The following is a 26,857-nucleotide window of genomic DNA, read 5'->3' as shown; positions in this document are numbered from 1 at the left end:
GCGGTGCCGGCAGCGACCAGGTGGGTACGGCGGGGCAGGGCCGCCGCCCCCCCGGCCCCCCGCCCCCCCATCCCCTCCCCGCGGCGGCGGGAGGCGGCGGCGGGAGGCGGCGGCGCTGGGGAGGCCTCTCGCGGCCCTCCCGCCGGCGCGGGGAGGGGGGAGGCGGGGCCGCCTTCGGGCCTAACGGCCGCGCCGAGCGCGCGGGGCGGGGGGTGGCCGGCTCGGCTCGGCTCGGCCCGGTTCGGCCCAGCCCGGCCCGGAGCGGGGAGGAGCCGTGCGGGGGAGTCCCGCACGGGAAGGCGGGCGGCCCATCCCGGCGGGGAGGGAAGAGGAGGGGAGGGGAGGGCTGGGGGGGGTGGCGAAACCCGGGGCGCGGTGGGTCCGCCTCTTTCATTGATGAAATTTAAATTCCTCGGGGTTTGCCTCCCGCCCGCTGGCCCGGGAGGGACTGCTCGGCTGAGGGGCCGGCGCGGCGGGCGGGCGGGCTGTTCCCAGCGGGACCGGGGCCGCCGTCTCTCCCCGCTTCCCTCCGCCCCGCAGCCGCCCCACCGGCCGGCCGGGCTCCGCGGGGAGGGAGCCGGCCCTGCCCTGCCCTGCCCTGCCCTGCCCGGGGGGGAAGCCCCCCAGACCCTTCCCGCTGTGTTTGTGAGAGCGGAGTGTTTGGTTAGAGAGCGAAAATGTCTTTCGCGGCAGGTAAGCTGACGTGCTTTGCGATATTTTTTTTTTCCCGACCCTTCAGCTATCTCTATCCCTATATCTCTGTTTTTTAGGGGTGTTTTTGGTGTTTGTTTGGTTTTTTTTTTGGCGTTTTGTTTGTTTGTTTGTTTGATTATTTTGTCGTTATTGTTTTTTTGCTTGGGGCTTGTTGCTGTTAGGGTTTGTTTTCCGTTTGGTCGTTGTTTTGTTGGCCTCCTCTCCTCTCCCTCCCTCCCTCCCTCCGGGCAGCCCGGGGAAGCGCCGGCAGCCGCGGGTGCAGCAGCAGCAGCACCAGCCCGCTCGGCGAGCCGAGCCGCCGCCTGCGGAAAGGGGCTTCCCTCCCAAGCGTGACCGGCTCTTCGGTAGCGGGGGCCCCTGCCCGCGCTGCTCGCTTCGCTTGCCCCGGTGGAGGCGGCTCCGCCGGGCGGTGCGGGCGCGGGGCGAGCCCGGGCGCGGCGGTAGCGGCGCGGTGCCGGTCCGGGGCTGGTGCGCTGGCCGGGGCTGGCGTGGACCGGGAGATCTTGAGCGTGCCCGGCTTTTCCCCCCCCAGCCCCCGTTCGCTAAGCGATCTGATAAAGTTGGGGGAGGAAGAGCACTGAGGTTCTTCACTTTCTTTTCTGCGGCTGGAGCGTCTTTGTGGCGTGGGGTGATCCCGGTGGACTCCGGCGCGCTCCTCTGCTCTCTGCATGTGTGAGCCTGTGCGTACGTGGTCTGAGCTTCAGATTCCTCTATTGCGAAACGGGGAACCAGCCCACAAGAGGTCATTTTGGGAAGAAAAATTACTTTGGTGCATTGCCGTGGCGGTTTCCTTTCCCTCCTTTCCCGTGTTCCTAATGATGCATGCATGCTTTCTGTAACGAAATCCGTGCCTGGAGGTTTCCTTGATATAAATCCACACAGGCCTATCAACAGATGTAACGCTGCCTGTAGAAAGGACATGAGCAGGTCTTTTGCTAAATGAATGTGGACAATACAGGCAGCCGAGGGCCTTCTCAGGCTTTGGGAAACCACTGCCACTCACACAGTGGGTATCTAGGACTGTACAACGCTTGCTGTTGTAAGTGCATCAACTGTCTGCAAACATCCTGAGGCACCTGGACAAAATGCAGAGCTGAAGGAGGGAAGCCTCACAGCCATGTTGCTCAGCCAACCACTCTGAAAGCTGTCATAAGCCCCTTCTTGCTGTGAAGTGCATTGCAAAAATACATTCTGAATTGTTCTTTTGAAATGGAATTGGCTTGTCTCAGCCTACTGCTGAAGGTAGCCATCTTGCAGACAACTGATACTATTTTGAAACTGAAACCTCTGTAAAACTGTGTAAAGATCATAACCTGTTATTAAAATATTACCAAAGATTAGGCAGTCCTAAAAGCTTTTTTAAAAAGTGTCTGCCATTTAAGTACTTGGCCTTTTATTAGGCCAGTAATACTGAAATGTTGCCAATGTCAAGTGATATTTTTAGCATGAGGATCAGCTGCTAGGCTGAGAAATCCAGCTGTGTCTGACCGTAGCACCTAAACCCTTGGTGTGTGCAGCTGGCAAGAATGGCTTCCTAGGTTGCAAATTTCTGAGTTAGCTCAGGCTAACACGGTCATCTGTTAAGGGAGAGAGAGTGTATAGGTTTCACTTCACATCTGCTTCTGTCCAACATACATTGACAAATTTTGCCTCTAGTAGTAGGAAAAGAAAAATGTTTCTAAAGGCTGAGTGGGTATGTTCTGTTCTAGAAATCAAACGAAGTAATAAATATTAGTGTTGTGCCTTATAGTGTGGGTATTTTAAGAGGTTTTTTATCCCCGTCAAGTATAAAAATTGCCTTGAACTTTCAGCAGCATTAGTGGCAGTTAAGGCATTCACTCTGTACCCTCAGCACGGAGTTCAGGGAGAGAGCTTTCAAAGTTCAGCCACGTGTTCTAGCTCACTGGCCACCCTTCATGATTTTTATGCAAGTAGTCTGGCTCCAGTGAGACCTAAATCATTTTCAGCTGCAGGTCTTTCTGTGCAGTTACTTAGATGGCAAAATTAATTACAATTCATTACCCTTGGCCCAAAAGATTCCCGATTTTTTTTTATGAGAGGGGAGTTCTTGCTTGACGTGTCCTGTGTAAATCCCTCCTGTTCTGGGTCCTAGTATAGTGAGTACTAAGGCAGTGGTGTGCTCTCCTGAATGAATCAGTGAACAAAACTAATCGGTTTTCATGCATTCTCTGCTTTTAGTGTAGAATAAGAGGGGGGATGGCAGAAAGGAAATAGTGCAAACCCTAAAGTAAGGAGTCACTGCTGTTCTGTTCTTGTGCAGTTTTCCTGAGAATAACTCCCTTATTTTGTTTCTGATAGTGTATGAAGGCCTCCTTTTTATTAGCTTGATCTGACTCGTCAACTTTATAACCAGCATGAAAAAACAAAATATATCTAGCATACACCTGCAAGTGCTCTGCCATATGCTGTAGTTCATGCTATGAGGGCAGGGGGCAGGTTAGCAGTGGGAGCAGAGCACAAAAGTATGCTAGAAATAACAGTGGGGGCAGGAGGATTTGATTGAATCTCGACACATGTCAGACACCACCGTGAACTTGATAAAAGAGCGCCCCTTTCTCTACTACTTGAGGAAGCACTTTTTACTGAAGAAGCTAAAATAAGGTTTCCTGGGTCGTCATTTTTGCAAAGCCCAGTGAAGCCTCAACTGTTTACTCATGCTTTTCTGTTCCTTCCTAATTTCCTGTGTGGGCTGGTTCCCCAGGAGTCTTCCACTACCTTATTCTACCCTTTTCTTCCTCCCAGTGAGTGCTCAAGGACACTGGTCCCGTAAAAGCAGACTTAGCCTGAAATCTGAGGTATTGGTTGTGAAATAGCTTGGAAGAGGCATTTCTTTTTAAAAATAATTTGGGAGTTTATGGCTGCATGTACCCTTGGAAATCTCCTGCAATTACCCAACACCCCTGCCTCCCATCGGATTTTTAGAGGTGCAATAAATGCTTTTCATAACTGCCTTAGAAAATCTTACTTGCCTGTAGGAAATAGCTGCTTTCAGATATGCAGTTGCACTGGCCTTTCTGCTTCCTTGTTGCTGCTAGTGTGAAAAGGGAACTCAACCTTCATGCAGACAGTTAAATTTAACAGTACCTCATGTTAAAGGACTGCAATTGCCCTTCTGCTAGCAGTAGGCTCAGGTGCATAATTGCCATCTTCTTTCCAGAAACTCTGGGGAATAGAGCACAGGAACAAGTAGTATTGAGTTCCTCCACTTGAAGTAGATGCACTCATGCTGCTGTTGAGGTCTTGCTTTGGGGAGCCTTTACAGTGCTGTGCCATAGATCCCCATTTGGTCCAAACACAGGTGGACTTCTCTTTAAGATAAATGCTTAAAAGCCTCTGCCTTGCAATGGCATGTTGAAAGCAGGAAAGCTTTGAGTTGCTGTTTCTCTGGGCTGCTTAGTTATGGTATTAAAGTTCTTACTTACGCAGAATAGATACTTTTGCTGCACCAGGCAAGCACATGTCTTTATGGACTCCAGCCATGTCCTTCTCTCATTGCCCAAAATAATAATAGTACTAACAACACTAATAATGGTCTCCTCAAGCAACCAGATGCATATTGCATCTGGTAAATGGTTGCAGTAATTGTTTAAGTGGTCAGTGTAAAACCTAAATATTCTCAGTTGCCAAGGAAGAGGGCAAATAACAGTGCTGGTAGCTTCAGATGTCTGGGTTTTGGTAAGAAATGTCCCACCTAGCTGGCTGGACTGCATATTTGACACTTGGTGTTTGGAAAAAGCAACAGGTTTTCTTTGCTTCTGAGCGAGGATGGTGATCAAATGCATTTAGCATTGTGGAAAATTTATAGTATTATAAAAAAAAACCAAACAAAACCCAAACTAGGACATTATCAGAATTATGTTTATGATGCCTTTTCCTTTTGATTGGTTTGTGGTGTTACTTAATCTCTCAATGCTTTTATTTGGTAGATACAAGTCTTTTGGCTAATATGAGCAAGCAGGGTTTTCCTAATTACATGGTAGCCTGGGAAAGTTGCTAGCTGGCTCTGCCTTCCTTAGTCTCAGTGTGTTTAACAGTGTGTCGGTCTCTCTTGAATACTTGATGCTTGTGGAGTTTCTTCTGAGATGCGTTGCATCATATTGGGAGGTTCAGATGTTTTTCAGGCTGATGAACTGTGAGAAATGGCCACTGTTGTTTCTGTAATAGAAGTCCTGTATTACAGCATGTTACAGGAAAGATTACAAGCCCATGGAAGTATCTCCTAGCAGTTTTTTCTCTGGAAGTTTAAACAGTGTTTCAGTATGCATCAATCCAAAATGTGTGAATGAAAATACATGACTTGTAGCAGTTTGTTATGAAGGTATTAAGCTGGTATAGACCTCCTTGTTTTTCTAAAGGAGGAGGTGCTTCCTAAAGAAGAGCTGTCCATGTTCCACATATTTGACCTGGAACAATGCACCAAACAGGCTTTCAAGTATTACCTGTTTTTGCTACTAAATGAAACATTTGACTAAAAAAAGAACCTATTGTGCATTGTGCTGTTCATCTTGAGCTGGCATTTCCCCTGTGTTGCACCACATACAGTATGTGCACTGCAGCACTTGTCTGTCTTTTTTTTTTTTTTTTTTTTTCCCCTCCCCTACCTGCAAAACAGTGCAGTCAGGAAAATGGCTTCTGTGGGCTTCAAAGCAAGGATTAGATACTGTCACTGAGTCTGAGGCTGTGGAATACTTTGCTTCAAAAAAATAAAATAAAATCAGAATTGTATTAAAATTAACTGCCTCTGGCTTTCTTAGACATTCTCAGTAGACTAGCCTTTTAGTGCATGTTCTAAATAAGTAAACTCTAATCACAGGTTCTTCTTCTAACAATATTTTCTAGCACTATCACTCACTCCGTTCACTTGCAAAGTTTCCTCCTGTCCCTTTTTGCACTAGTATTCAGGGTGTTTCTAAAAGCTATATTTGGCGATACATCACTCTCTGTGTTACAGAGAAGTGATTACTCAAGGGATTTGGCAGGAATTAAATTAACTGAGGTCTTTAGAGAACATACTCAGAATGTCTTTTGAGAACACACTGGCTTGAAATGCTTCCTATTGGAAAATAAAGTCATGTTATCTTCCGTTTCTTTCTGCAGTGTGGACTTCACTGTATAGGACATTTATGTATTTACTCTTTTTCACATTTATGGAGCTTATCACTTTCAAAAGCAAAACAAATGCTGAAGTGATAGACAGACTAATTTTCTAGGTTGCTTAGTAACAGAAGTGCATGCTCTAGTGTGAAAATGCTCATACAATAAGGTAAGGGAATGTTTACTGGAACTAACAGAAGATCATGTGAAGGCAAACTGTATAAATAATTAAAACATCTGGTTTTATTTGCTTGTGTGAGCAGAAGGATACCGTTGATCACAATGTTCTTCACAGCAGAGGGGTTTTCTTTTTTAGTGAAAAGCTTTTTCACACTTTTACTTGCTTGAAGTATGTTGATGCAGTAGGATGTGGATTCTTTGGCTCTCTAGCAAAAAAGTACTGCTGTGGATTTTTGGCTGTTTCTTGAGATGCATCATTGGTCTTTTGGGACCTTTTTGAGTTTCAAGAGAAGGGTTGTTGTTCTGTGGCCCAAATTTAAGGTCTCTTTGCCAAGTTGCTACGAACAAAAACTTTTAGATTCCTGGAGTGCTAGCGCAGTAATAAAATGAGATTAAATGGTATGAGTTTATTAAGTTTTAAAGAAAATGTAAGGCTATTTGTCGTCTAATTAAGCTAATTTTCTTCCTTTTCCTTTAACCTGTGTTTTTATTTTTCTTGAAGATTTCAGCAAAGCAATGTCTCAAGCTGGCCCTTCACAGTTTCAGGAAGTCATTCGACAAGAGCTGGAGTATTCAATGAAAGTAGAACTTGATAAGATACTTGCGACTGCATCCTCAAATGAGCTAGAGGTAAGGAGCATGATGTGGATGCAATTCATACCATCAGACATTATGTGCAGGAAGTTGAGGCAAATATTATACAGGGATACAAATCACAGAAGACCATGATCCTTATTTTTAGGACATGTTCTGATCCTGAGTGGAAGAGTAGTCTGCATACAATGTCATCAGAAGACTTCAGTTTCCATATAAACTGGGTGACAGAGTTATTAAGCATTCAATCATCTTTAGTTATTAAAGTTTCTATGTAGTCTTGAATGGATTACAGAAAGGGAGGGTAAAGCTGTTGTCCTAAAGATTGGACCAAAATGATTTTGACTAAAGACTTGTCTTTTAGGTATCCAAGTTTGTTTTGTACCTTGAGTTTTAGTGGAAATGAGCTTTTGGTACTTTTTAGAATTTTACCTAAATTTTAGAGTATCTTTACTTCATGGCTGATAAAGTTACTCTTGTGAATAGATTATACTTCAAGTATGGAGAAATGGTTCTGTGGTTAAGTAGGTATGCATTAAATACCAGCATCAACTAGTGCATTTCTTTTTTTTAGCACACTAAAAAGGACCTAGAAGGATTTAAGAAGCTATTTCATAGATTCCTACAAGAAAAGGGACCATCTGTGGACTGGGGCAAGATTCAGAGACCTCCAGAAGATTCTGTAAGTTGTGATGAAGTGACAGTCTGTAGGGAACATGCTAATTGTAGCAAATGATATAGTCACCCATGGAATGGACGTAACTGCTATGGTTCTATAAAATCACGTAGGGCAACACTTTGGGTTCTAACTGGTGAGTAATTATTTATTGACATGTATGTGTTCCCAAACATCAGGTCCTTCTTAACGTATGTATCAAGTTCTTTGGTATTATTTTCTTAGCAGTTCTTTGAGCAGGACAACACAATGGGACAGATGCCATCTTACTGTTTGGTACCTCCTCTGGAGTAAATGGTAGCTCGTGTTAGAAGGGAAGTAAGTAGGACTCCTGGTTGATCCCCTTTCCCTCCTGTCCATGAAAGAAGGTTGCACATCTCAGATGAGACTGTTTCCAGCAATCTATTCTACTAAATAATTTGAAAGGGACATATGGCAGGTGGGCTGGGTTGTATAGTTCCTTTGGCAACTTCTGTAATCTGCAGCAGCTCAGTAAAAGTGAGGAATCTGAAACAAGTAGTTGACTGTGGGGTTTCTTTGAGTGTAATTCTCTATGTTGTTGTAACTTATAACCTGCCACTTGAGCTGCTGCTGAAAAAGCTCTAAATATGTTTTTTCAGCACTGTTTAATACTGAAATAAACACTTCCTATTAAACCTAAACTCATTTTATTGATTCATCTGTGGCCCTAGGCTGTCTTTTGACTGTTGCATAACTAACAGTAGAGTTGTGTTATGGATTCTTGCTTTTCCCAGTGTACTGGTCTTGGCATATTGTGGGACTTCTGTATCCTCACACATTTGTGGTTTCTCTTAGCCTCTCTGTGGTGATTCAATTGAGGCTCTGTTTGCAACTGAAAGGCAGGCTGTCCTGTTACTTCCAGAAGTGATGCAGTACTGCTGTCTGAAGTGTTGAAGAATGATGCTGTTTTAGAGCAAGTCTAGGGTTTTTCCAAGATTGAGTGTTTTCTTTTAACTAGAAAAACATGTGATGTCTCTCTCTTCTCTACTGTAGCACTGGAGGAAAAGTCCCTCTTGACTAAAGAGGCCGAGGTAAGAAATTTTGAGTTGTAGATAACCTGACTTACGAGGAAGGCTGAAGTAAAGGAAGTTGCTTTTAGTCTAGAGGGGGTGAGGCTCTGGGGAATGATAAATCTCTTAAATATGTAAAAAGGTGGTGAGGCTCTGGGGAATGATAAATCTCTTAAATATGTAAAAAGGTGGTTGCAACAATGAAAGGAATAAACTGTTCCCTGTGTCAAGATAAGTCCTGGGATTGAATGACAGTAATTTGATGTGAGTGAATGGGCTGCGTTCTGGCAAGGGAGAGCTATTGTCTATTTTTGAAGTTTTGCACACCTTCAGTGGAAAAGCTTTCTGTAGAAGACTGAAAATTACTGAGCTGGACGTTGGGAGCAAATGTCAAACAGGAGGGTTATGATAAGGTACTAAAATAAACTGATGGGAGATTCCCATGAAAGGCAAGCTGTTTAAAAAAAAGAAGTTAGACAAAGGTCTAACTTAAGGTCACAGAGGGCTGGAAGGAGAGCAAGCTTAGAAAGACTATCTCTCTTCTTCCTCATGTCCTGCACTGGCTCATTCTCACCAGTGTTCCTTAGCTGTGTAGCAACTTTTGGCCAAAAAGGGGAAAAAACAAATCCAGAATGGTAAGATTCCTGCAAAATTGGGTCACTTTGGCTGAGATGGCATCCATGCATGATCTTGGAGGAAATTTTGCTTCCTAGCACGAGCTCCAAATCAAATAATCATACTTGATAAATGTCACAGAGGAAAGCTAGGGAAAAAAATAGCCACAAATGAACATCTGTGCATTCTTAACTTCATAATAGATATCTAGTTTTAGTATTCCTTGGGTAAGTTGGTAACTAGAGACAGGAGGTGGGTTGAGCACTTTTAAACTGAGAAGAAACTTAACATTCTTGCGTTTTTTTGTTGGTGGTTTTTTGTTGTTTTTGTTTTGTTTTTTTTTTCTTCCTCACTGTGAGGGTTCTGTTTTCCTGCCAACCTTAAACCTTGCTTGGGTTTATCCTAACTCTGCTTCCTTTTTATAATATCAATCATGTAGAGGGCATGTCCTGGTAAGTGAAAGATGTCATTTTTCAGCTAAGCCAAAGTGTAACTTCTCCCAGATTATTATTTGCTGGGGGCTATGAGTTGTGGAATTATTAGGTACATTTTTTATTTATTCAAGACCGGAATTCTTGAATTATCAGTGTAGTAACTAGTATAGGTAAGATGAGTGGGAAGTTTTGTAAGGTGTAAAGAGTGATAATTTTAGATGAGCTTCAGAATAAAACCTGCAGTATTAAGTTATTTGAAACAGGTACACATCCAACCTTGTTTCATGAGGTGCTCAGCTGCTTTTGAGATTCTTACCCTACGAGTATCATGACCTAGGAAGAAATTATCTTCTCTCCCCAGTGTGACTTTATTTGCCTGTTATTGGAGAACTGGTTTGCTCCAAAGCACTGAGAACTCTGGCATATGTAATCTTCAACTGATAACTAGTAGAGCTCAAAGTATCTGTTTAGGTATATATGTGTGTGTGTGCATGTATGTGTATATACACACACATTTTTTTTAAATAAAATCTATAAAAGATAAGGCACACAAAAAATGTGCCAAAGTTTGTTGTGAGTGGGTTTGTTTTGTTTTTTTTTCTTAAAAGCCAAAAAAGTTCAATAGTAGTTTATTGCACTTACAGCCTTTGTCTTTTAATTTTCTTATTTTATGTAAGGTACTTCTGAGTTTCAGGTTAGGTGGGAAAGGTCTTCCTGGCTTTTGCCCAATGCCATGGGACTCTGCTATGCAGGAGCAAAATTTCTGATCAGACTTCCATGGGTCATCTACTGTGTTATCTGTTGTACTTGGAATGTAGTTTTCTTTTCTGAAGAATCTACTGACAAGTAAAGGTTCATGTCAGTAAATTGAAACAGAAATTACTGTCCTGCAATATTTCTCCCATTTTTCTCTGTGATGGGAGATTTCATCCCTGACCTCCATGCTTTCAGTGGAACAACTAATATCAATGGGTAAGCAAATTGTAAGCTCCAGACAACAGTAGCAGAAGATTAAACCCATTTCACACTATACTGGTAAACTTTTGATTTGTTTTTTCCTTCCAGATGTTTTGCTTCCATGTGTCCAAAGGCTTACAATGATAGCTGGCTTAGTTAGGACCCATTACTGTTACAGTCTTCAGAGAAGGAAGTATACTTAGAGCGCCCATTAACAATAAGAGGAGGTAAAGAATGTGGTCATGGCAAGTGTAATTTAATCCTGTTCATGCGGATTGCAGTGATCTATTTGCTTGAGTTGGAAACAATAGCCAAGTCCTGCTGGAAGGCCTCTGAGGGAACTGCAGTGATCAAGTTAACCTCAGAATAGCAATGTAAAACCTCTTCTAGGATGCAGAGAGAGCATCTGAAGCAATGTGAGTATGAAAGGAGCTTGGCTGTTAGAGGTTTTGTTTCCCCAGTGGTTGGATTCTTGTCTGCAGCTCAAGTTGTGATCTTAATTATCTGTATGAAGGAAAAGAAACAATGTCATGCCCTTATTCCAGAGCAAAATCTCTTCCTGATACTCAACTCTGGAAACAGGTTTTAAGGGTTCACTTGTTGCTATTGCTAAAACTGTCCCTTGGTGCTGAGTAAATATTTCCTTCTTCTGAAAGTATATATTGATTGATATGGATGTATTCCTTTCCACTCTGCCCATGATGACAACCTTGATACTCAATTTGTCTCTCTGACAAAATCTTCCAAACCTTCTTACAGTAAGGACTATGGTTCTGAAGTCTGTTAGTCAAACTCTGAACATGGCCTCATGCAAACTGTGCTGAAAATCACTTCTGTGGCATTGTCTGCAAAACCAAAAGAAGCTACGTGTGTCATCTTAGAACAATCCCAAACCGCAGTTTTGAGACATGTCTCAAATGAGTAACACTGTAGTCATGCATCCATAAGCCATGTCATTCCTGCCTGTTTTTGTCCCTGAAATATTTCCCCATCAGCATTTACTTGTCAAGTCCACTGTTCCAAACCCTTAGAGCAATAATTGATTTTTATTACTGTGGAGTACTACCTCTGCTTGTGGATACACTCATAGGTGATGAAGTTCTGCATATGAGTGCTACACATGAATGGAACTGCTAGATGATAGCACTGGCATCCAGCAGTCCTGACAGTACAAGGATCCTGCTTGAATTTGAGTTCTTGACATTTGTTTTTCTCTGAATTAAAGGCGCTTCAAGATCCAGTGCTTCATTGCCAAGTTGTCATTTCCAGTGCCTGTGCCAAAAGAAACTGAAATGTTTAGTGAGGCTGAGTTACAAATTTTTTTGTTGTAGCTGGTGCAACATCCAGTGAACTAAATACTTGATGAAGGGCCTGGGTGGAACTGTTAACTTCCTCAGGATTTTACTCTGAGCTCTGTATGCTTTCAGGTGTGATAGTGAAGGCATAAAAGGGCAGTTGGCACTTTAGCAAAAGCAAAATATTTTGAGGCATTCTGACCCTGGACTAAGTGGCAGACTCTCCTCTTTTTGGAGAGCTATATTGTGAATGATGCAAGAGGAACATAGTGAACCTTTGAAGTTGAAATAATTTTTTTTGGCTGTTCAGACATTATCTGAACATCGTGAATGTGGCTTGCATCCTGCCTAGCTAAAGCTCAAGCCTAAATGTTGTAAATCCATTTGTGTTCTAATTTGGAGTAATACTGACCTCAGAGTGGATGGGAAGTGATGGCAGGGAATGAGGATCTAGTCACATTTTCTCTCCCAAACTGTGCCCAGTGCTGCATGTAAATCTCTGCAGATCCTGCTGGTAGTGAATGGTTCATTAAGCTTTCTGATGTACCTTCAGTACATTAAAATCACTGTTTATAATCTTTTTGTTAATGAGAAGAATGGTTGTTTTTCAAGGTGTCTACATTGCCTGAGCACAATCTCTGTTGTTGACAAAACACAGCAAGATTCTGCTTATTGCACACTTCTCTTCCTGAAACGTTCTAAGAGCTTTGGAATTAAAGTTCCCACGTATGTCCTCTGTGAAGTGGCAGCACCGTGTGTTCTTTTTGGGGAGCAATCTTACATGTAGCTATCTTGATGTTTGAGTAACTAATGTCAATGTTGACCTTTGGGAGGTAAGGGTCTGTGGGTATAGGGATTGTAAGGATCAGCATAATTACAAAGCAAAAAAAGTGCTTAGTAGTTTGAGCAACAGTCACTTTAGCTAAGAACTGAGAGAACGAGTGCATGTGTGTTAATTCTTCCCAGTGCACACTTGGAATGGGTTGTCTGCCATAAGTTCCTAAGTGCATGACCCCTTGTGCTGTATCATCTGTCCCTTGCCTTTCTGACAAATCCGTGCTGGTAACCCTCAGGATCTTTTACCTTCTGTAGTTTGTTCAGATGCATCCTGCAACACTGACATGCCATATCCATGTCCTGCCTCTCTCATTTATTCTGCATGTTTCCTTTTGAAAATACAGCAGAATAAATGAACCATGGATAGAATAAACTAACTATGAACAGATGGTATTCCTGAACGGATATGCATTTGAAATAAGAGAGGGATTGCACTAGATCAAAAAACTCCGGTTATGGTTAATTTTTGCTTATTAACATTTTGCAAACCTGCTTATATCAAAGATCCTTACGTTATGTCTAGAAGATTGCTAAGGATTTTCTTGTATGTAGCCTTCTTTTTAATGGAAAGGAAGGACAGAAGAATACATGACGTGCAGAGAACTTTGAGTTCTCCTGCATGAAAATAGTTTTACCTCAAGCTTATAGAATGTGCCTCTGTTATTCCTGTCCAGCATGGCCATAGCTGTTGTAAGGTGGTGCTTAAGGTCTAAATTATCTTTGTGAGAGCTTGGCACAACTAGTGAAAATGGTGTGGTTTCCAGTTGGAACTGGAATAATGCAGTTCTTTGTATCCTTCCTTTCTCCATCCTCCCCCAACTTCCACTTAGCAATGCATCTTAAATGAAGAAAGTCCCGTTCTGTTAAAGGTTCCTTTGACTTGTTCTGTCCTCTGGGTCTGCAATGAGTAGATATCCAGGTCTGACATGCAGACCTGTTGCTACAGCTCAGCTCGGGGCTGTGGTTTTCATCCGGGCATTACTGGCCTCAGATTCTCTCCCTCACACCTGCTTAATTCCTAATAGCCTCAGAAAATGTTCATGGCAGTGAGTGTGCATGGCAATGTAGTGCCAATGCATCAGCCATCCTGCTCTGGGCTGCCTGAGGCAACGATCTGTAGGAACAGATGTCCTGTTAGGGATTGCTGAAGTCTTCAGATAGGAAGTACAGTGGATGCTGTTTTAATGACTTTCTGATAGATGCAGGCAGCACTGCTGCCCTAGCTTTGGCCTGCGCTAGTTCAGTCGTGCTCATGTGCTGTGTTGCATGAACAGTGACATCTGGGCATGCTAAGGCATCACTGATGCAAGGCCCATCTAGCGTGTGCCTCTTGTTGGTTGCAGAACTGCTTGCTGCTAACTAGTTGCTAGAGCTGCTGTTGCTGCTTTGTTCAGGATTTTGCTTAGGTCATTTGCTTCTGGTTTATGGAGGGCATGCCATGTGGGAGCTTTTGGTTTATTGGTGACAAGCTCCATAAACCTCCAGTGTCTAGCGATATTTTCAGGTCAGCTGCAGCTGATGGGCAATCCCTTGAGGCATGGTTACATGAGTGATCAAGGTTTTAATTGTTTGGTGTGAAGGTTGTCATACAAGCTTCCTTTTGAATAGATTTCATCATCTGGCCCTTTTATCCAACTAAGGAAAAAGGTACAGTATGTGTAATTGGTTTTCCCACTTCCTCATATGCCAAGCAGCTGACTTTTGTAGTCCTCATTTACTGCCATCTCAATATTTTCAAGGGAATTTTCTTTAGTTCAGAGTGTTTGCTTGTGTGTATACACGCAGAACGTGTATATGATAGGCCACGTATGTATATGTTCTGTTTGGTGTTTTTCCCCTTCCCCCCTAAATATTAGTCTCCTAGTTCTCTGCATCTCACTTCCTGGAAGAAACGAGCTTCTCAGCCAAGTTATAAATAAAACAACTCACAGACCTGAAAGCTTTCTCTGTCTTAATTTAGCTGAATAACTCTATTGCCAGTCATAAGTTTCCTGATGAAGGGCTGTAGTGTTCCCCTCTAACATAAAGTGCTTGTGTGAGCAATCTGAAATGGTCCTTTTTAAGATCAGTAGATGTGAGCATTTAGGAAGTGGCTTCGACATGATGTGTATCTAGGATGCTACAACTGCCCCAACTTAGTAACCTTCTCATCCTGGTATTCTTTCAACAGTTGTTGATGCATGTGGCAGAATTACACTGGCGACCACGACAGATGTAAGTGACAAGTATAAGTAGCTTAGTGTTGTGGTTTGGACCCAACACCACCACAAAGGAACAGCCCCATGGCCGCTCACTCAACTCTTCCCTCTCACACACACTCTGAGGTGAGGAGGACAAAGCTCATGGGTCGAGACAAAAGACAAGGAGGGTTCTTCACCAACTAAGGTCCCAGGCAAAACAGACTCAACTGTCACGCTAATCAAACACAGGACACAGACAACACACAGAGCAGGGCTTGCATATGTTGCCCCCACCCCTCCCTTCTTCCTAGGCCCAAATCGCTTTGTTCCCCGTTTCTCTCCCTCCTTCCCCCCAGCGGCACAGGGGGACAGGGGATGGGGTTTAGAGTCAGTTCACAGGCTGGTGGTTCCTGCTGCTCCTCCTCCTCAGGGAGAAGGATTCCTTACAGTCCTCCCCTGCTTCCCCGCGGGGTCCCTCCCATGGGAGAGAGTCCTCCACGAATCTCTCCTTCATGAGTCCTTCCCACAAGGTCCAGAGCTGCTCCAGCCTGGGCTTCCCAGAGAGTCACAGGCTGCTTTGGGAACAGCCACCTCCCCTGGCACCAGGGTCTTCCAAAGCTGCGTAATCAGAGTCCGTTGGCAGCAAATCCTCTGGCCACAAAATCCAAGTCCTCTGGCCAACTTCACCCTTCCTGGCACCCCCAGGGAATGTTCCACCACATTCCTGCATGAGTGCAGGAGGACAGCTGCCATCTCGCCATGGGTTGCAGGGAAACTTCTGCTTGGGCACCTTCTTCCTCACCAACCACCAGCACTGCTCTCCTTCTCCAGCACAGCTCTTCTCAAGCAGGGGGAGCTTCTCAGCTTCTTAACTGAGCCACTACTGGGGCCCTTTCCCTGCTACCAGAAAGCCCACCAAACCAAACCAGAACACTTCATAACCTTCAGATAACGTGAACACAGCTCAGGGCCATGGAGAGCAAGCTCCACTTGCAGAGGAGGAAGAACAGTATTTGAGAATGCTGAGAGAAATGTAGGCTTCTGTCTTCGCTAAATGGAGAAGAGCCCGGAGGGATATTTCCTTCACACATCACTGGTGGATAGGTTCAATTACTCACCTTACAGCTAGTCCCTTCCTTATTAAGGAATCCTGCTGTTGTTAATTTGACTTTTCCAGTCATCCACCTCCTGTCACTTCTGGTGGGGGGGAAGGAATAGTACAGACCTTGTAGAAATAGTGCAAACATTACCATTACTAGGAAGGCCATGGAGAGAAAAAGGCAAGAAAAAAATAGATTAATATTTCCCTTCTGATCACAATATATTGTACCCTGCCTGTGTTTCTTGGAGTAATATAGGGCACAATCCTGTTATCTCTAGGCACTGTGTGACTAATTGTGAAGACATGTTTGCGATTAGAACAATTGTTCAGTTTCTTGATACTGCTCGAAAAAGGACCTTTTTGCCTAAAATGCATGTTGTCACACTCTCACAGGAGAAAGCTGGAAAGGGGAGACTTTACTATATTGTTTCCCAAGCAAAGTGGCCCAACTAAGACACCTTTAAGTAAGATACTTGGTCTGTGATAGGAATTTGCCTTTGCAACAAGTTGTGACGTTATCTGTGAAGCCACACCTTGAAGCATTTAAATTAAGAGATCTTGGAGAGCTGTTTTTAACCAGCTAGTTCACAAGGAAGGAGGCTGTTTTTAATTCTCAGTTCAAGGTAGCATAAACCCAGAGCAATCATTTTGATTTAATATACTTTTTACACGGGTCACTTGTGTAATGCATGATTGTTTAACTGTTGTGTTTTATTTCATAACCTTACACTACTGAATTGAAACAGACACACTGTCAAAACTCTGGGATCCCCAAAAAACCTTGTTTGAAAAGTGTCTCTTTGAGATGTGTGAATCAAATTGTGGTGATATAGGTAGATTTCTTAGGATCAGAGTTCTGGTCCAAAGGTTAGCATTCAGGTTAAAGCTTTGGCTAGCAAGTTTCCACTCCCTTGTCCTTTATTGATCTGTGCTTATTTTACCAACAGATCTGTGTGCTTGTCAATGACTAAAATGGCTTGTTTCTGTGGCTCACATTCTCTGCAGATTGAATGGGAAACAGCATGCCAACATCACCTGCTTTGTTTATCAGTTCATTTGTTTCTCTAAGGGGAAATTATTACTAGGAGACGACTGCAGCAGTGGTGGTGTTACTGCTTGCTGCCTGAGCCATGATAACTCCATGTTTACCTTCTTGCCTGCTGAAAGAGTGAAATATTGTTTAACTCCCATGTCTGCCACCATGACTTAGCTGAAAAGTGATACTTGAAAAACACAAAATAAATACGTTTTCCTTTTCATTCTTACTTTTATAAGCTAAATTGTATTTATCTTGAATGAGATGATAGCTTTACACTTAGGATAGTCTATGCATTACTCCTAAAGCCCCTTACCTGCATATGCTGTCTCAGGGATTTTTGGCAGAAGGAACATCTTAATGCTTTTGAAACATGGAGAAATACATCTGAACTTGCTTGGTAGGAAGGGATGTAAGAACTTAAGAGCATGTAGATGGGAATATGTCTATCTTTAATGTGTTGGTTAAATTTTAGTATAGAGTTACAAGCAAGTCTGGATGTTATCTCCTCTCCTGGGAAGAGTATAGTCTGGGGGTACCTGTACTCCCAGTACCTTCTAGAAGTAAGCAGCAAAGTTTGTGGCTTTTTTGCAGAATGTAGCTTTAAAAAGTCCCATTAAAAGAAAGTAATTACTAGGCTTGCTTGTCAGGCCTCATCGTTTTAGTTGCATATCTTTGTTTTGATGGGTACATATCACAGAACTATCAAAATTTGTCTTGTTCCCCAATAACACTGTCCACTGAGCAAAAAAAAAAATTAAGTCACAACATTGACATATTTTAATGTTCAACAGCTGGAGTGTTTCAACAAGGAATCTGGTGCTATTCTTTATTAAATGTTCTCATATTAGTTGAAAATATTTTAGTGAGAAGTAGGACTCTCAAGTTCAGTTAATTGCTTGCTTTTTTGGAGTACATATTGCGAAATTTTTCGAACTAGAATGAATTCAAGCAGTTGCATCGAGATGTTCCGCTTGGGCCAGTTTCTTCTGTTTTGAGTAATGAGAGTCATTATGCTGCAAATTGTGGAGTGATCTTATCTTTGAATATATACCATAAGCTTTCCAGATGCTGTGTAAGGCAGAATTTTCCTAATGTGAGGGATCTGCTCTAATCTGCTGCCTGGAGTGTACTGGAATGCTGGAACTGCGTAAACTGTCCTCTCTACTCCTACTCATCTGAGTGGGAAATATGACTCTTGTTCCAGTGAATGTGAATTTTCATTTGAACCCCAGCCCAACTTGCCCAAAGCAAACTCAGTTCTGAGAAATACTCCGCGTGTATTTGTTTTTGGAGATCAGCTGTGGATCTTACACACACTTTCTCAGAACTGAAATAATTTTCTTGCTGCTGGAGTACACACAGCACTGAAACACCAAGGCTTTTCCTCAAAGGAAAATCTCTAGGAGTGCAGGCTAAAGGATAATTGTATTGATTTTGCTCTAACATGATACTTGGCATGATACTTATCATTGCATTGTTACGTTCGTTTCTTTGATTTAGGTGCTTTGGATTAGGACATAAGCAATGCCTGATGCAAGGCACACTGACATTACGAGCCTGAATTTGCTCTTCATCACTAGCCCCATACACAGCCCACACTCCATGTTTAAGCTGTCAACAAGGTAGAAAACTTTCTGCAAGGTGTCATGTGAGCTGGATGAACACACCCTGAAAACAGCAGGACAAGAACTGGGAACTCTGTTCCACTTTGTAGCACACTATTGGGAGAGATTAATTACTATTTTGGACTAGTAGTTGGAATAAAAATTGGTTCTTTGACTCAGTCTAAACCAATCTTTTGCCAAGAATGTTGCTTCTTACAACCTCAGTTCAAAGTGTCAAAATAAATAAATAAATCTGTGAGTTTAAGCTGTTCAGGGAAGAAAAGTTTTATGTCCTTCCTGTGTTCTTAAACTGTGGTCTGGCTGAAGGGGGGCATCTTACTAGGGAAGTCAGTTAGGTGGCTCACAAGGAGACACCGCCTCCCCCACACAGGGCAAGAAGAAGATAAGTGGCATAATTGGCTGCACTTCTTCCTTACTATTGAGTAAGTTTCCTTTAGCTGGAAGAGCTGACAGGCATTTTTTCATCTGGATGAAGCTGAGTGTGACTGGTGTCATGATGTCTTCTCAAGAGAAGAAGTTATTGTAGTAACAAATCGGGTTGTTTGTGTTATAACAAATGAGGTTATGGTGGCCTCGTTTTGCAAATGTTGTTCAGTGTCATAAATCATATAAACACATATAGGTATTGTTGCCAAATTTTAAGTTTTGCAGGGTTTTAGGAGAAAGCAATTTCCTTCCAAAGATCTGACTGCTGGGTTTTTGTTTTGTTGTTTCACAGATCCAGCCCTATGAGAAGATAAAGGCCAGAGGACTGCCTGATAACATTGCCTCTGTCTTGAACAAGCTGGTGGTTGTGAAACTAAATGGTGGCTTGGGCACGAGCATGGGTTGTAAAGGCCCCAAAAGCCTTATCGGAGTGCGGAACGAGAACACCTTCTTGGATCTGACAGTTCAGCAGATTGAGGTAACTTTTAATGGGCTTTTCCCTCTGTGTTGCAGGAAGCAAGACACACTGAGCTTCTCCTGTAGGACCTTTTAAGAAAGCTCACAGTGGAGGCTTCCCAAAAGGATGAGGACAAGGAGAATAGGTCTGGCCATAGTGCTAGTGGTGAAGTAAAGAATAGCTTCGGAAACGAGAGGTATGAAAGGAATGGAGCAATTGGCAATTGAACTCCTGTCTACTCCACACATGTTAGCACAAGTGTAGTTCAAACTGCACACCAACTTTGACAGTGGTGATTGTGTCCAGAAACACAAGCGATCTGATGATAGAGCTGGCCTGGCATGGCTAACTCCTGGACTGGTTTCTCACTCCTCCAGGGGCAGGTCTAAGTTTAGTTTTTAAAAGCTTTTTTTATGTGCATTAGAACAAAGCTCTTCACAGCAGCTCTGAGTTCCTTGTTGAACTGGAACTCTCCTGCTGGAAGTGATTGCTGGCATTTTCCTCTAAAGAAAGAAAACAACAGCTGTTGGTGTTGAGAGAGGACATTTCAGCTTATGTTTTTAATGCAGAATATTCCTCTTTCAGCAGATAATTAAGATGGTCATTAGAGTAGGAAATCAGTTAAGCCTGTTCCAAAGTTTCTGGAGCTCCAACAGTTTTTGCCTCAGTGTGGTATTTGTGTGGAGTGACTCTCCCATGTATGTCAGACAGCTCTATGGCAGACTTAAATTTATATCCTACTAATGCAGTCCTAATCCTTCGGTGCTGCGGGCACTTTCTCAGAAGGGTCATTGCAGGAGCCTCTGATGCCACCAGGGGTTAATGATCCCAAACACTCCCCATCAGATGAGGGCAATCTGAGGCACTAAGTTTTGAACTCACTGCAATATCTTCTTGGTTTTTTTTCCTGCATGCTCTATTTTTGATGGAATGCTGTTGTGCTTGTTGTTTTTTTGCCTTTACTGTGCTGTCCCTGTGGAAATGCTCTTGTGTATTTCAGCTCCGCTTTACAGATGCCCAGATAATTAACACTGTGACATTTCATTATGTACTCTTGATACTATTGTTCATCTTGTAACCCGCCAAAAAGGCTCAAAAGTGATTACTGTGCAGAGAAGGTTTTGAAACCTTACCCTGACAGACTTTAGTAATTTGGGGAAAAACATGCCCTTTGTAATCAACAGTAGCCTAACATTTAAAATAATCATTTTGTGATGTTGTGCTTTTCAAATTTTGGATCTCAGTGCGGACTTAAAGATTAATTGTATATTAATTGGGCCTTATCTTTATTACTTACAGGGATTTATTTTCCTTTACCTGATCTATTGTCCATTCTGTTAGAATAAGCATCTCTCTCTTTTATCTTGTGCATTTATTTTCAGTCTGTTTTATCTAGTAATTTACTTCTCCCAAAAGCTTACGTGCCAGGCTTAAAGGTAATAATGCTGAATTTACCATTTCTTTTTCATCTCAGCATTTAAACAAATCCTACAACACTGATGTTCCTCTTGTTCTCATGAATTCCTTCAACACTGATGATGACACAAAGAAAATCTTGCAGAAATACAGTCACAGCCGTGTGAAGATATATACTTTTAATCAAAGCAGGTATGAAAAAACTTTTCCACTTGGGTTGAAAGGAAAAACTAGCTTGCGTTTCTCCATATTCCAGATGGTGTGGATCTGTAGTTGGAGAGGTAACAATAGTGTCTTCTGTTTCCATGTTCAGTCTCTATTTTGGGCCTCTGAAAGACTGAAACATCAGGGTGTTAAGCAGAGTCAAAGTCACTGTATTAAAATTAGGGAGAAGGACACAGTTTCTGAGAAAGGTATGAATAATGGTGTACTGGATGCTGGCTACTCAATGTCTGAATTTGCTTTTAGGGTACCTGGGAGGGAGGCATAACATGGCTTCCTTATCAAGAGTGAGGTCTGAAGTGGCTGATGGTATCAGAGGCATGCTCTGAACCTGTGTCAGTGGAAAGCTTGTTTACAGCATGGTCAGAGAACTGTGGCTTCAAATTCTTGAATGAGAGATTGCCTTCTGCAGCTTCTCAGTGCTAGCTCAGTATTTGGATGGGTCTTTCAGTTCAGAGTACTCACACTAACCTAGAAAGTAAGAGTTTCAAATGCTGTATGAAAAAGCCCATGTAGTTGCAGCTTTACTACTGTATTTTATGTTTCTTTATGCCAGTCTGACATCAGTGAGAACTCAACAAAACCCCTTGTCTTCCCAGGTATCCTAGAATTAACAAGGAAACTCTGCTGCCAATAGCCAAGGATGTATCTTACTCAGGAGAGAATACAGAGTGCTGGTATCCCCCTGGCCATGGAGATATTTATGCCAGTTTCTATAACTCTGGTCTGCTGGATAACCTTATCGCAGAGGGGAAGGAATATATTTTTGTATCCAATATAGATAACTTGGGTGCCACTGTGGACCTTTACATTCTTAATCATCTTATGAACCCGCCCAATGGAAAACGCTGTGAATTTGTCATGGAAGTCACAAACAAAACCAGGGCAGATGTGAAGGTAAAGCGAAGTAGTTGTGCAAGACTGTCTGAATGCCTGGTGTGTTGGTGAAAATCTCAGCCTCTTATCTCTTCTGTACGCATGAATTCAGACATACATTAAAGCTCCTTGTAGCTATTTCAGGCACCATTTAACACATCAGCTGTGATCTAATTTGTGATGCACAAAATCAGCAAGTTTATGAAGTTCTAATTCATGGAACAAATTTGATCAAGGTTCTGGGCAAGAGGAGACAAGGACAGCCTGGACTTGACTGATCAATGAAAACACAAGTGATTGCTGCAGGGTGTGGGTCACAACCTTCTCCAAACTATCACACGGGAGAAGTTTTGGGATGGTACAAGTAGAGCACTAAGGGGTGGGATACAGCAGCTTTATGGACTGAAAACTGCCTGAGCTGCCTGCCCAGCTGACAAGGTGCACACTGCACAACTCAGCTTGGTGTGGCTGCGTCTGCTCCTGCCCTCGCCACTTGACTTTGTCCAAAGTCCAGGTTTCACAACTTGTTAGATGAGTATGGCTTGTATCTGATATTTCTACCCTCTTACAATATGTTACATAACTGTACTTTGCCTCTGTTCTTTTAAATATGAGGATAAGGAGGAAACGTGATTTTCTCTGTATTCATTAGATATCAAGAAAGCTCTGACTTAGTCCTCTGAAACCACAGAAATGCATTGTAAGAATACAGTTCAGGTTACGGAAGCACCACTTGTTTCTCCAGTCACTGCCATGAATATAGAACTATTAGATTGAATTTAGATTTTGTGCCATAATCTAGCAAAGTGCTGCTGGAGGTGTTTTTTGACAACAGCAGCACTCACAAAAGATTCTCAACAACTTTTTTTATGAAAAGAATGAACTGTCTGGGAGTGCTGAAACATGATAATTTGACAGTTTTGACTGTACTTTAAACATACTCTATAATTAGTAACTTGGTAGCTGAACGCAAGCAACATGTTTTCACTGAGGTTCAACTTTAAATGCCAACAAAACAGTGTATCTGGGGTGAGGGGAAGGTTTCTCTGGCATCTCATGAACAGGACTGTAAAACTTCTTCTTTGACCCTTGCAGGGTGGCACTCTTACGCAATATGAAAACAAGCTGAGGCTGGTGGAGATAGCTCAGGTCCCAAAAGCACACGTGGATGAATTCAAGTCTGTGTCAAAATTCAAAATATTCAATACCAACAATTTGTGGATTGCTTTGTCTGCGATTAAAAGGCTGCAAGAGAAAAACGCTATTGACATGGAGATCATTGTTAACCCAAAGGTAATCAGCTAGGGAGGTTCCAGAGGAAATGGACTCAAGAGAACTGTTTGTTTCTAGGTAGCTGAAGGGACTGCTGCCTGCAAAAAGCAGCCAGTCTGTTGGCATATGCAGAGCTCTGACTTAGGCTCCTCTCTAGTGCTGCTACCTGCTGGGTGTGTTTACCTGAGTTTTCTCTTCCAGACTCTGGATGGAGGCTTGAACGTAATCCAGCTGGAGACTGCAGTTGGTGCTGCTATTAAGAGTTTTGAGAACTCTCTGGGGATAAACGTACCTCGTAGTCGTTTTCTGCCTGTTAAGACCACGTCAGATCTCTTGCTTGTGATGTCCAATTTGTATAGCCTTAATGCTGGATCTCTAACCATGAGTGAGAAGCGTGAATTTCCAACAGTGCCTCTTGTCAAACTGGGAAGCTCTTTCACAAAGGTAAACTCTTATACTTTGCTTTTATTTCTTTGGATAAAAATACAATCCAAAGCGATATGTAAGTTTAAAGTGAAGTTTACTTTATCTACCTCTGCCTATCTGGGCATTCCCTTTTGCTCTTTGTAAGCACTGTTAGGCTGTTAGAATACAAACTACCTAACGGATGCATAATGATGTCATATTGCTGTTGGGTGCTCCTTTACCCTGTCAGCTGAGGAAAGGGAAGGTGGGACCAGGTTGTCTGTACTCTCTGGAGCTTGCCCAGCTTTGGTGGGATGCTGCCCTGACTGTTTCTCATTGTTATCACTAGCAGAAATGACAATACTGTGTTGCTTTCAAAGTAGCGATTCATACATTTGTCAGATGTAGATACCAGAAAGATTCCTGAAAAGAGTTTTCAAGAAGCTTCCACACGTGTATTAATCCACACATGGATTTAGAACTCTCTCTATTCTTTCCTCTCTCCAAAAGGTTCAAGATTACCTGCGGAGGTTTGAAAGTATTCCAGATATGCTGGAGCTGGATCATCTCACAGTTTCAGGTGATGTTACATTTGGGAAGAATGTTTCATTAAAGGTGAGTGTGTAACTGGGATGCTTCTGCACTAAACATGACTGATCTCTGCTTCTCAGTAACTGAACCCTCCTAAGTCAGTGGCTCTACACACAGTCCATAGAAGCACTCCTAGGAATTAAGTAACTGGCCCAAGGATTGTAGCAGCCAAGACTGAACTGTGACCATTATGAATGAGTGCAAGGTGTTTCTGCTAGAGCTGCTCTGCTGTGTAGTCCCAGTGAGAGCTGAGGTTTGCCCATGAATCCTGAAAACACCACAGACCTCATGACTTCAAAGCAACATTTAACTTTTTGTCCTTTTGCTCCACAAGACACGTACCACCTTGCTCTCCTAGGCTGGCAGGACAGCTACAGGCTGTTTCTCATCAATCTGGAGATTAAATTTGTCCTCAGGATCTGGCCAATGCTAGCAGAACATTGCCATGGTCCTGGTAACAGCCTAGGCCAGTGTAGCTGCTGACAAGGCTCAGTGCAAGGTGGGGGCTGCAACAACCAGCGCTTGAAGTGGTGTGGGCTGTGACCAGACTGCACACTCACACACGTGTCTGTCCCCAGCTCTTCCTGTTTGCCTTACCTGTAATGGTGAGCTGTGCTATCACACACGGGTGGGGGCAACATTTTTCCACCAAAATGCCAGCAGACATGGTAAGAGTGAGTGCAGCATGTCCCTTCAAAGAAGGCCTTGTAAGCTGATGGTATCTAGTGTGCTGGTAATGACAGTGTTTCTAGTATTGCTTGTGTAAAACCTTTTTGGGGGGGGGGCAGTCTGTGGAGCAACGATTCAGTCTAAGTTCATCCAGGATCATCAGCTGACACCCCACTGGTCCACCAGACAACATCACTCTCGCTCATTCTAAGTCAACAGGTAAGCTAAAGGTTCTAATTGCTTGTTTTTCTTTCTGTAAACCCAGGGAACAGTTATCATCATCGCAAACCACGGTGACAGAATTGACATCCCAGCTGGAGCTCTACTAGAGAACAAAATCGTATCTGGCAATCTCCGGATCTTGGACCACTGAGTCAGAGAGAGAGAGAGGGCATGGTCAGTTCTGTAGACTGCAGTGCTAAACCAGCCTTGCAGTGGAAGAACCTTTTAAGCATTAGAAATAAGTACACAGAGGGCCTATGCTTTGTCATCTTCACAGCACCCTGCAGTATTAATTTAAAATTAATTTCTCTTGCTTATCTTTTTAAGCAGACACATAGCGCAATGGATGTGCGTAAGTAATGCTTCAGTCCTTAAAGAGATTCTGTAACTCAGTTAATATAACCTTGAAGTGCAATACTGTTTGTCTTGAGGTAAGATGGACAGATCTTCTTTGATAAGAAGTTAAGAGGCTTGCCTCTAACACTTAGTAGTTTTGAATGGCTTGTAACTGCAGAAATAAAGCTGTGAAGCAATACATGTGGGACAACACAGTTAGCTACTCGTAACTTTTTATGAAGTATAAGCAGCAGGCACAGTTGAAAAACCAAAAGTTTCACTACTGCTCCACGGGCTGTTAAAAACCCTGTATTTCATGTGCTCACAACCCTCCCAACCTATTGCTCTCTTTACTCTCCCCCCCCTCCCCCACCAACTACAAGTGGGATGTCCTATCCCAGCTGTATGTCGCGACAGTGGGGTAAGGCTGTCAATACCTCCATTTCTGTACTGCGAGAGCGGGAAGCGTCTGTGTTCCAAACTCGCCCAAAGAATCTAATACTTGAGAAAAAAATGCCTCAGTATCCACGTGTGGTGTTTGCTTTTTCACATCCCATTTAAGACTGGATCTCCTGTTACTATCTTCATCCTTGATCTGCCCTCTTTTTTCTTTTTTTTCAATAAATGGGTCATGTTGATGACACCCATGTTCATATTGTAACAGCCATGTATGTTAATTTATCTTCTCTTGAGTAATTTCTAAATTTGTACAGGAAATGAAATTGCTGTCCTGATCACTATTGATTTCTTAATGTTTCTCTTGTATTTACATGCAGACAACTTTATTTTATAAGCTTAGTATAACACTGGTATGTATCATTAAAGAAGTTGGTCTTTAAAAACAACTGTGATTTTATAGCTTTATTTTGACTGACAATTAATGACATCTGTTATGCTAACAGATAAGCATGCCTGTCTGAAGAAACCATAGGCGCGCACACACACACACAGTGTAGACCATTCCATCGTACATAATCATCACAGGGTTAGGCACTCAGACTAGGGTTAGGTAAAGAGGTGTGAGGTGAAGTACACAGGCACTTTTACTTAGTACTGGCAGCATCCAGTCTTCAAAGGTAGTATTAAAAACTCTTCAATAAATTAATTTCAGTTGCACCTTCCTCAATGGTGCAACCTTGTATAAGCAGCCTAAAATCTTGAAAATTCTGTTTTTTTCTGTGTCCTCCTCTGACTTCATACACACAGCTTAGCTTTACAACTTTGGAGCAATTGGCAAAGGCCTGAAACACTCTCTGTCCTTAACCTTCTGTGAGGGGCCAAGCCTGGTCTGGGGTTGGGTAGCTGCAGGACACCATTCCCACACCAGCCTTCCTACCACCTTCAGATTCCACCAGAAGCCCACTGTGATGTTGTCACTGCAAATGTCATTGTTTCATAACTCCAGGTCATGGCTTCAGTGAACTGACAATTTCTTAGAAAAATCGTGACTTCAGATGGCAGTTTAGAGCCCAGCTGTAAGAAATCCCCTGAAACAGGAGTGCTCCCTAACAAATCTGAATTCTATATGCAAGCAATCAAAGGACATTTATTTTTATAAAGTTCTGTAAAAA

At 42.8% G+C, this 26,857-nt stretch overlaps 1 protein-coding gene across 1 annotated transcript; it reads left to right on the top strand.

Annotated features, from left to right (window-relative positions):
- The first annotated feature begins 385 nt into the window (after nucleotides 1-385).
- On the top strand, nucleotides 386-26,131 carry UGP2 (UDP-glucose pyrophosphorylase 2). The gene is made up of 10 exons (XM_051615792.1): nucleotides 386-693; nucleotides 6,512-6,639; nucleotides 7,178-7,285; nucleotides 19,113-19,298; nucleotides 20,752-20,885; nucleotides 21,515-21,812; nucleotides 22,887-23,084; nucleotides 23,265-23,507; nucleotides 23,979-24,083; nucleotides 24,994-26,131. The coding sequence occupies exons 1-10, from the start codon at nucleotides 678-680 to the stop codon at nucleotides 25,099-25,101; spliced, it is 1,524 nt and encodes a 507-aa protein (XP_051471752.1). The 5' UTR covers nucleotides 386-677; the 3' UTR covers nucleotides 25,102-26,131.
- The last annotated feature ends 726 nt before the right edge of the window (nucleotides 26,132-26,857 follow it).

This window comes from Apus apus, chromosome 3 (assembly GCF_020740795.1).
Source record: "Apus apus isolate bApuApu2 chromosome 3, bApuApu2.pri.cur, whole genome shotgun sequence".
Classification (NCBI taxonomy): domain Eukaryota; kingdom Metazoa; phylum Chordata; class Aves; order Apodiformes; family Apodidae; genus Apus; species Apus apus.
The sequence above is the reverse complement of the archived record's forward strand: the minus strand, read 5'-3'. Positions and strand labels throughout refer to the sequence as shown.

Excerpts from the sequence above, each read along its gene's own strand:
- UGP2 (XM_051615792.1), top strand. Across the intron at positions 7,286-19,112 it reads AGAGACCTCCAGAAGATTCT|ATCCAGCCCTATGAGAAGAT; the intron begins GTAAGTTGTGAT and ends GTTGTTTCACAG. Across the intron at positions 23,085-23,264 it reads AGATCATTGTTAACCCAAAG|ACTCTGGATGGAGGCTTGAA; the intron begins GTAATCAGCTAG and ends TTTCTCTTCCAG.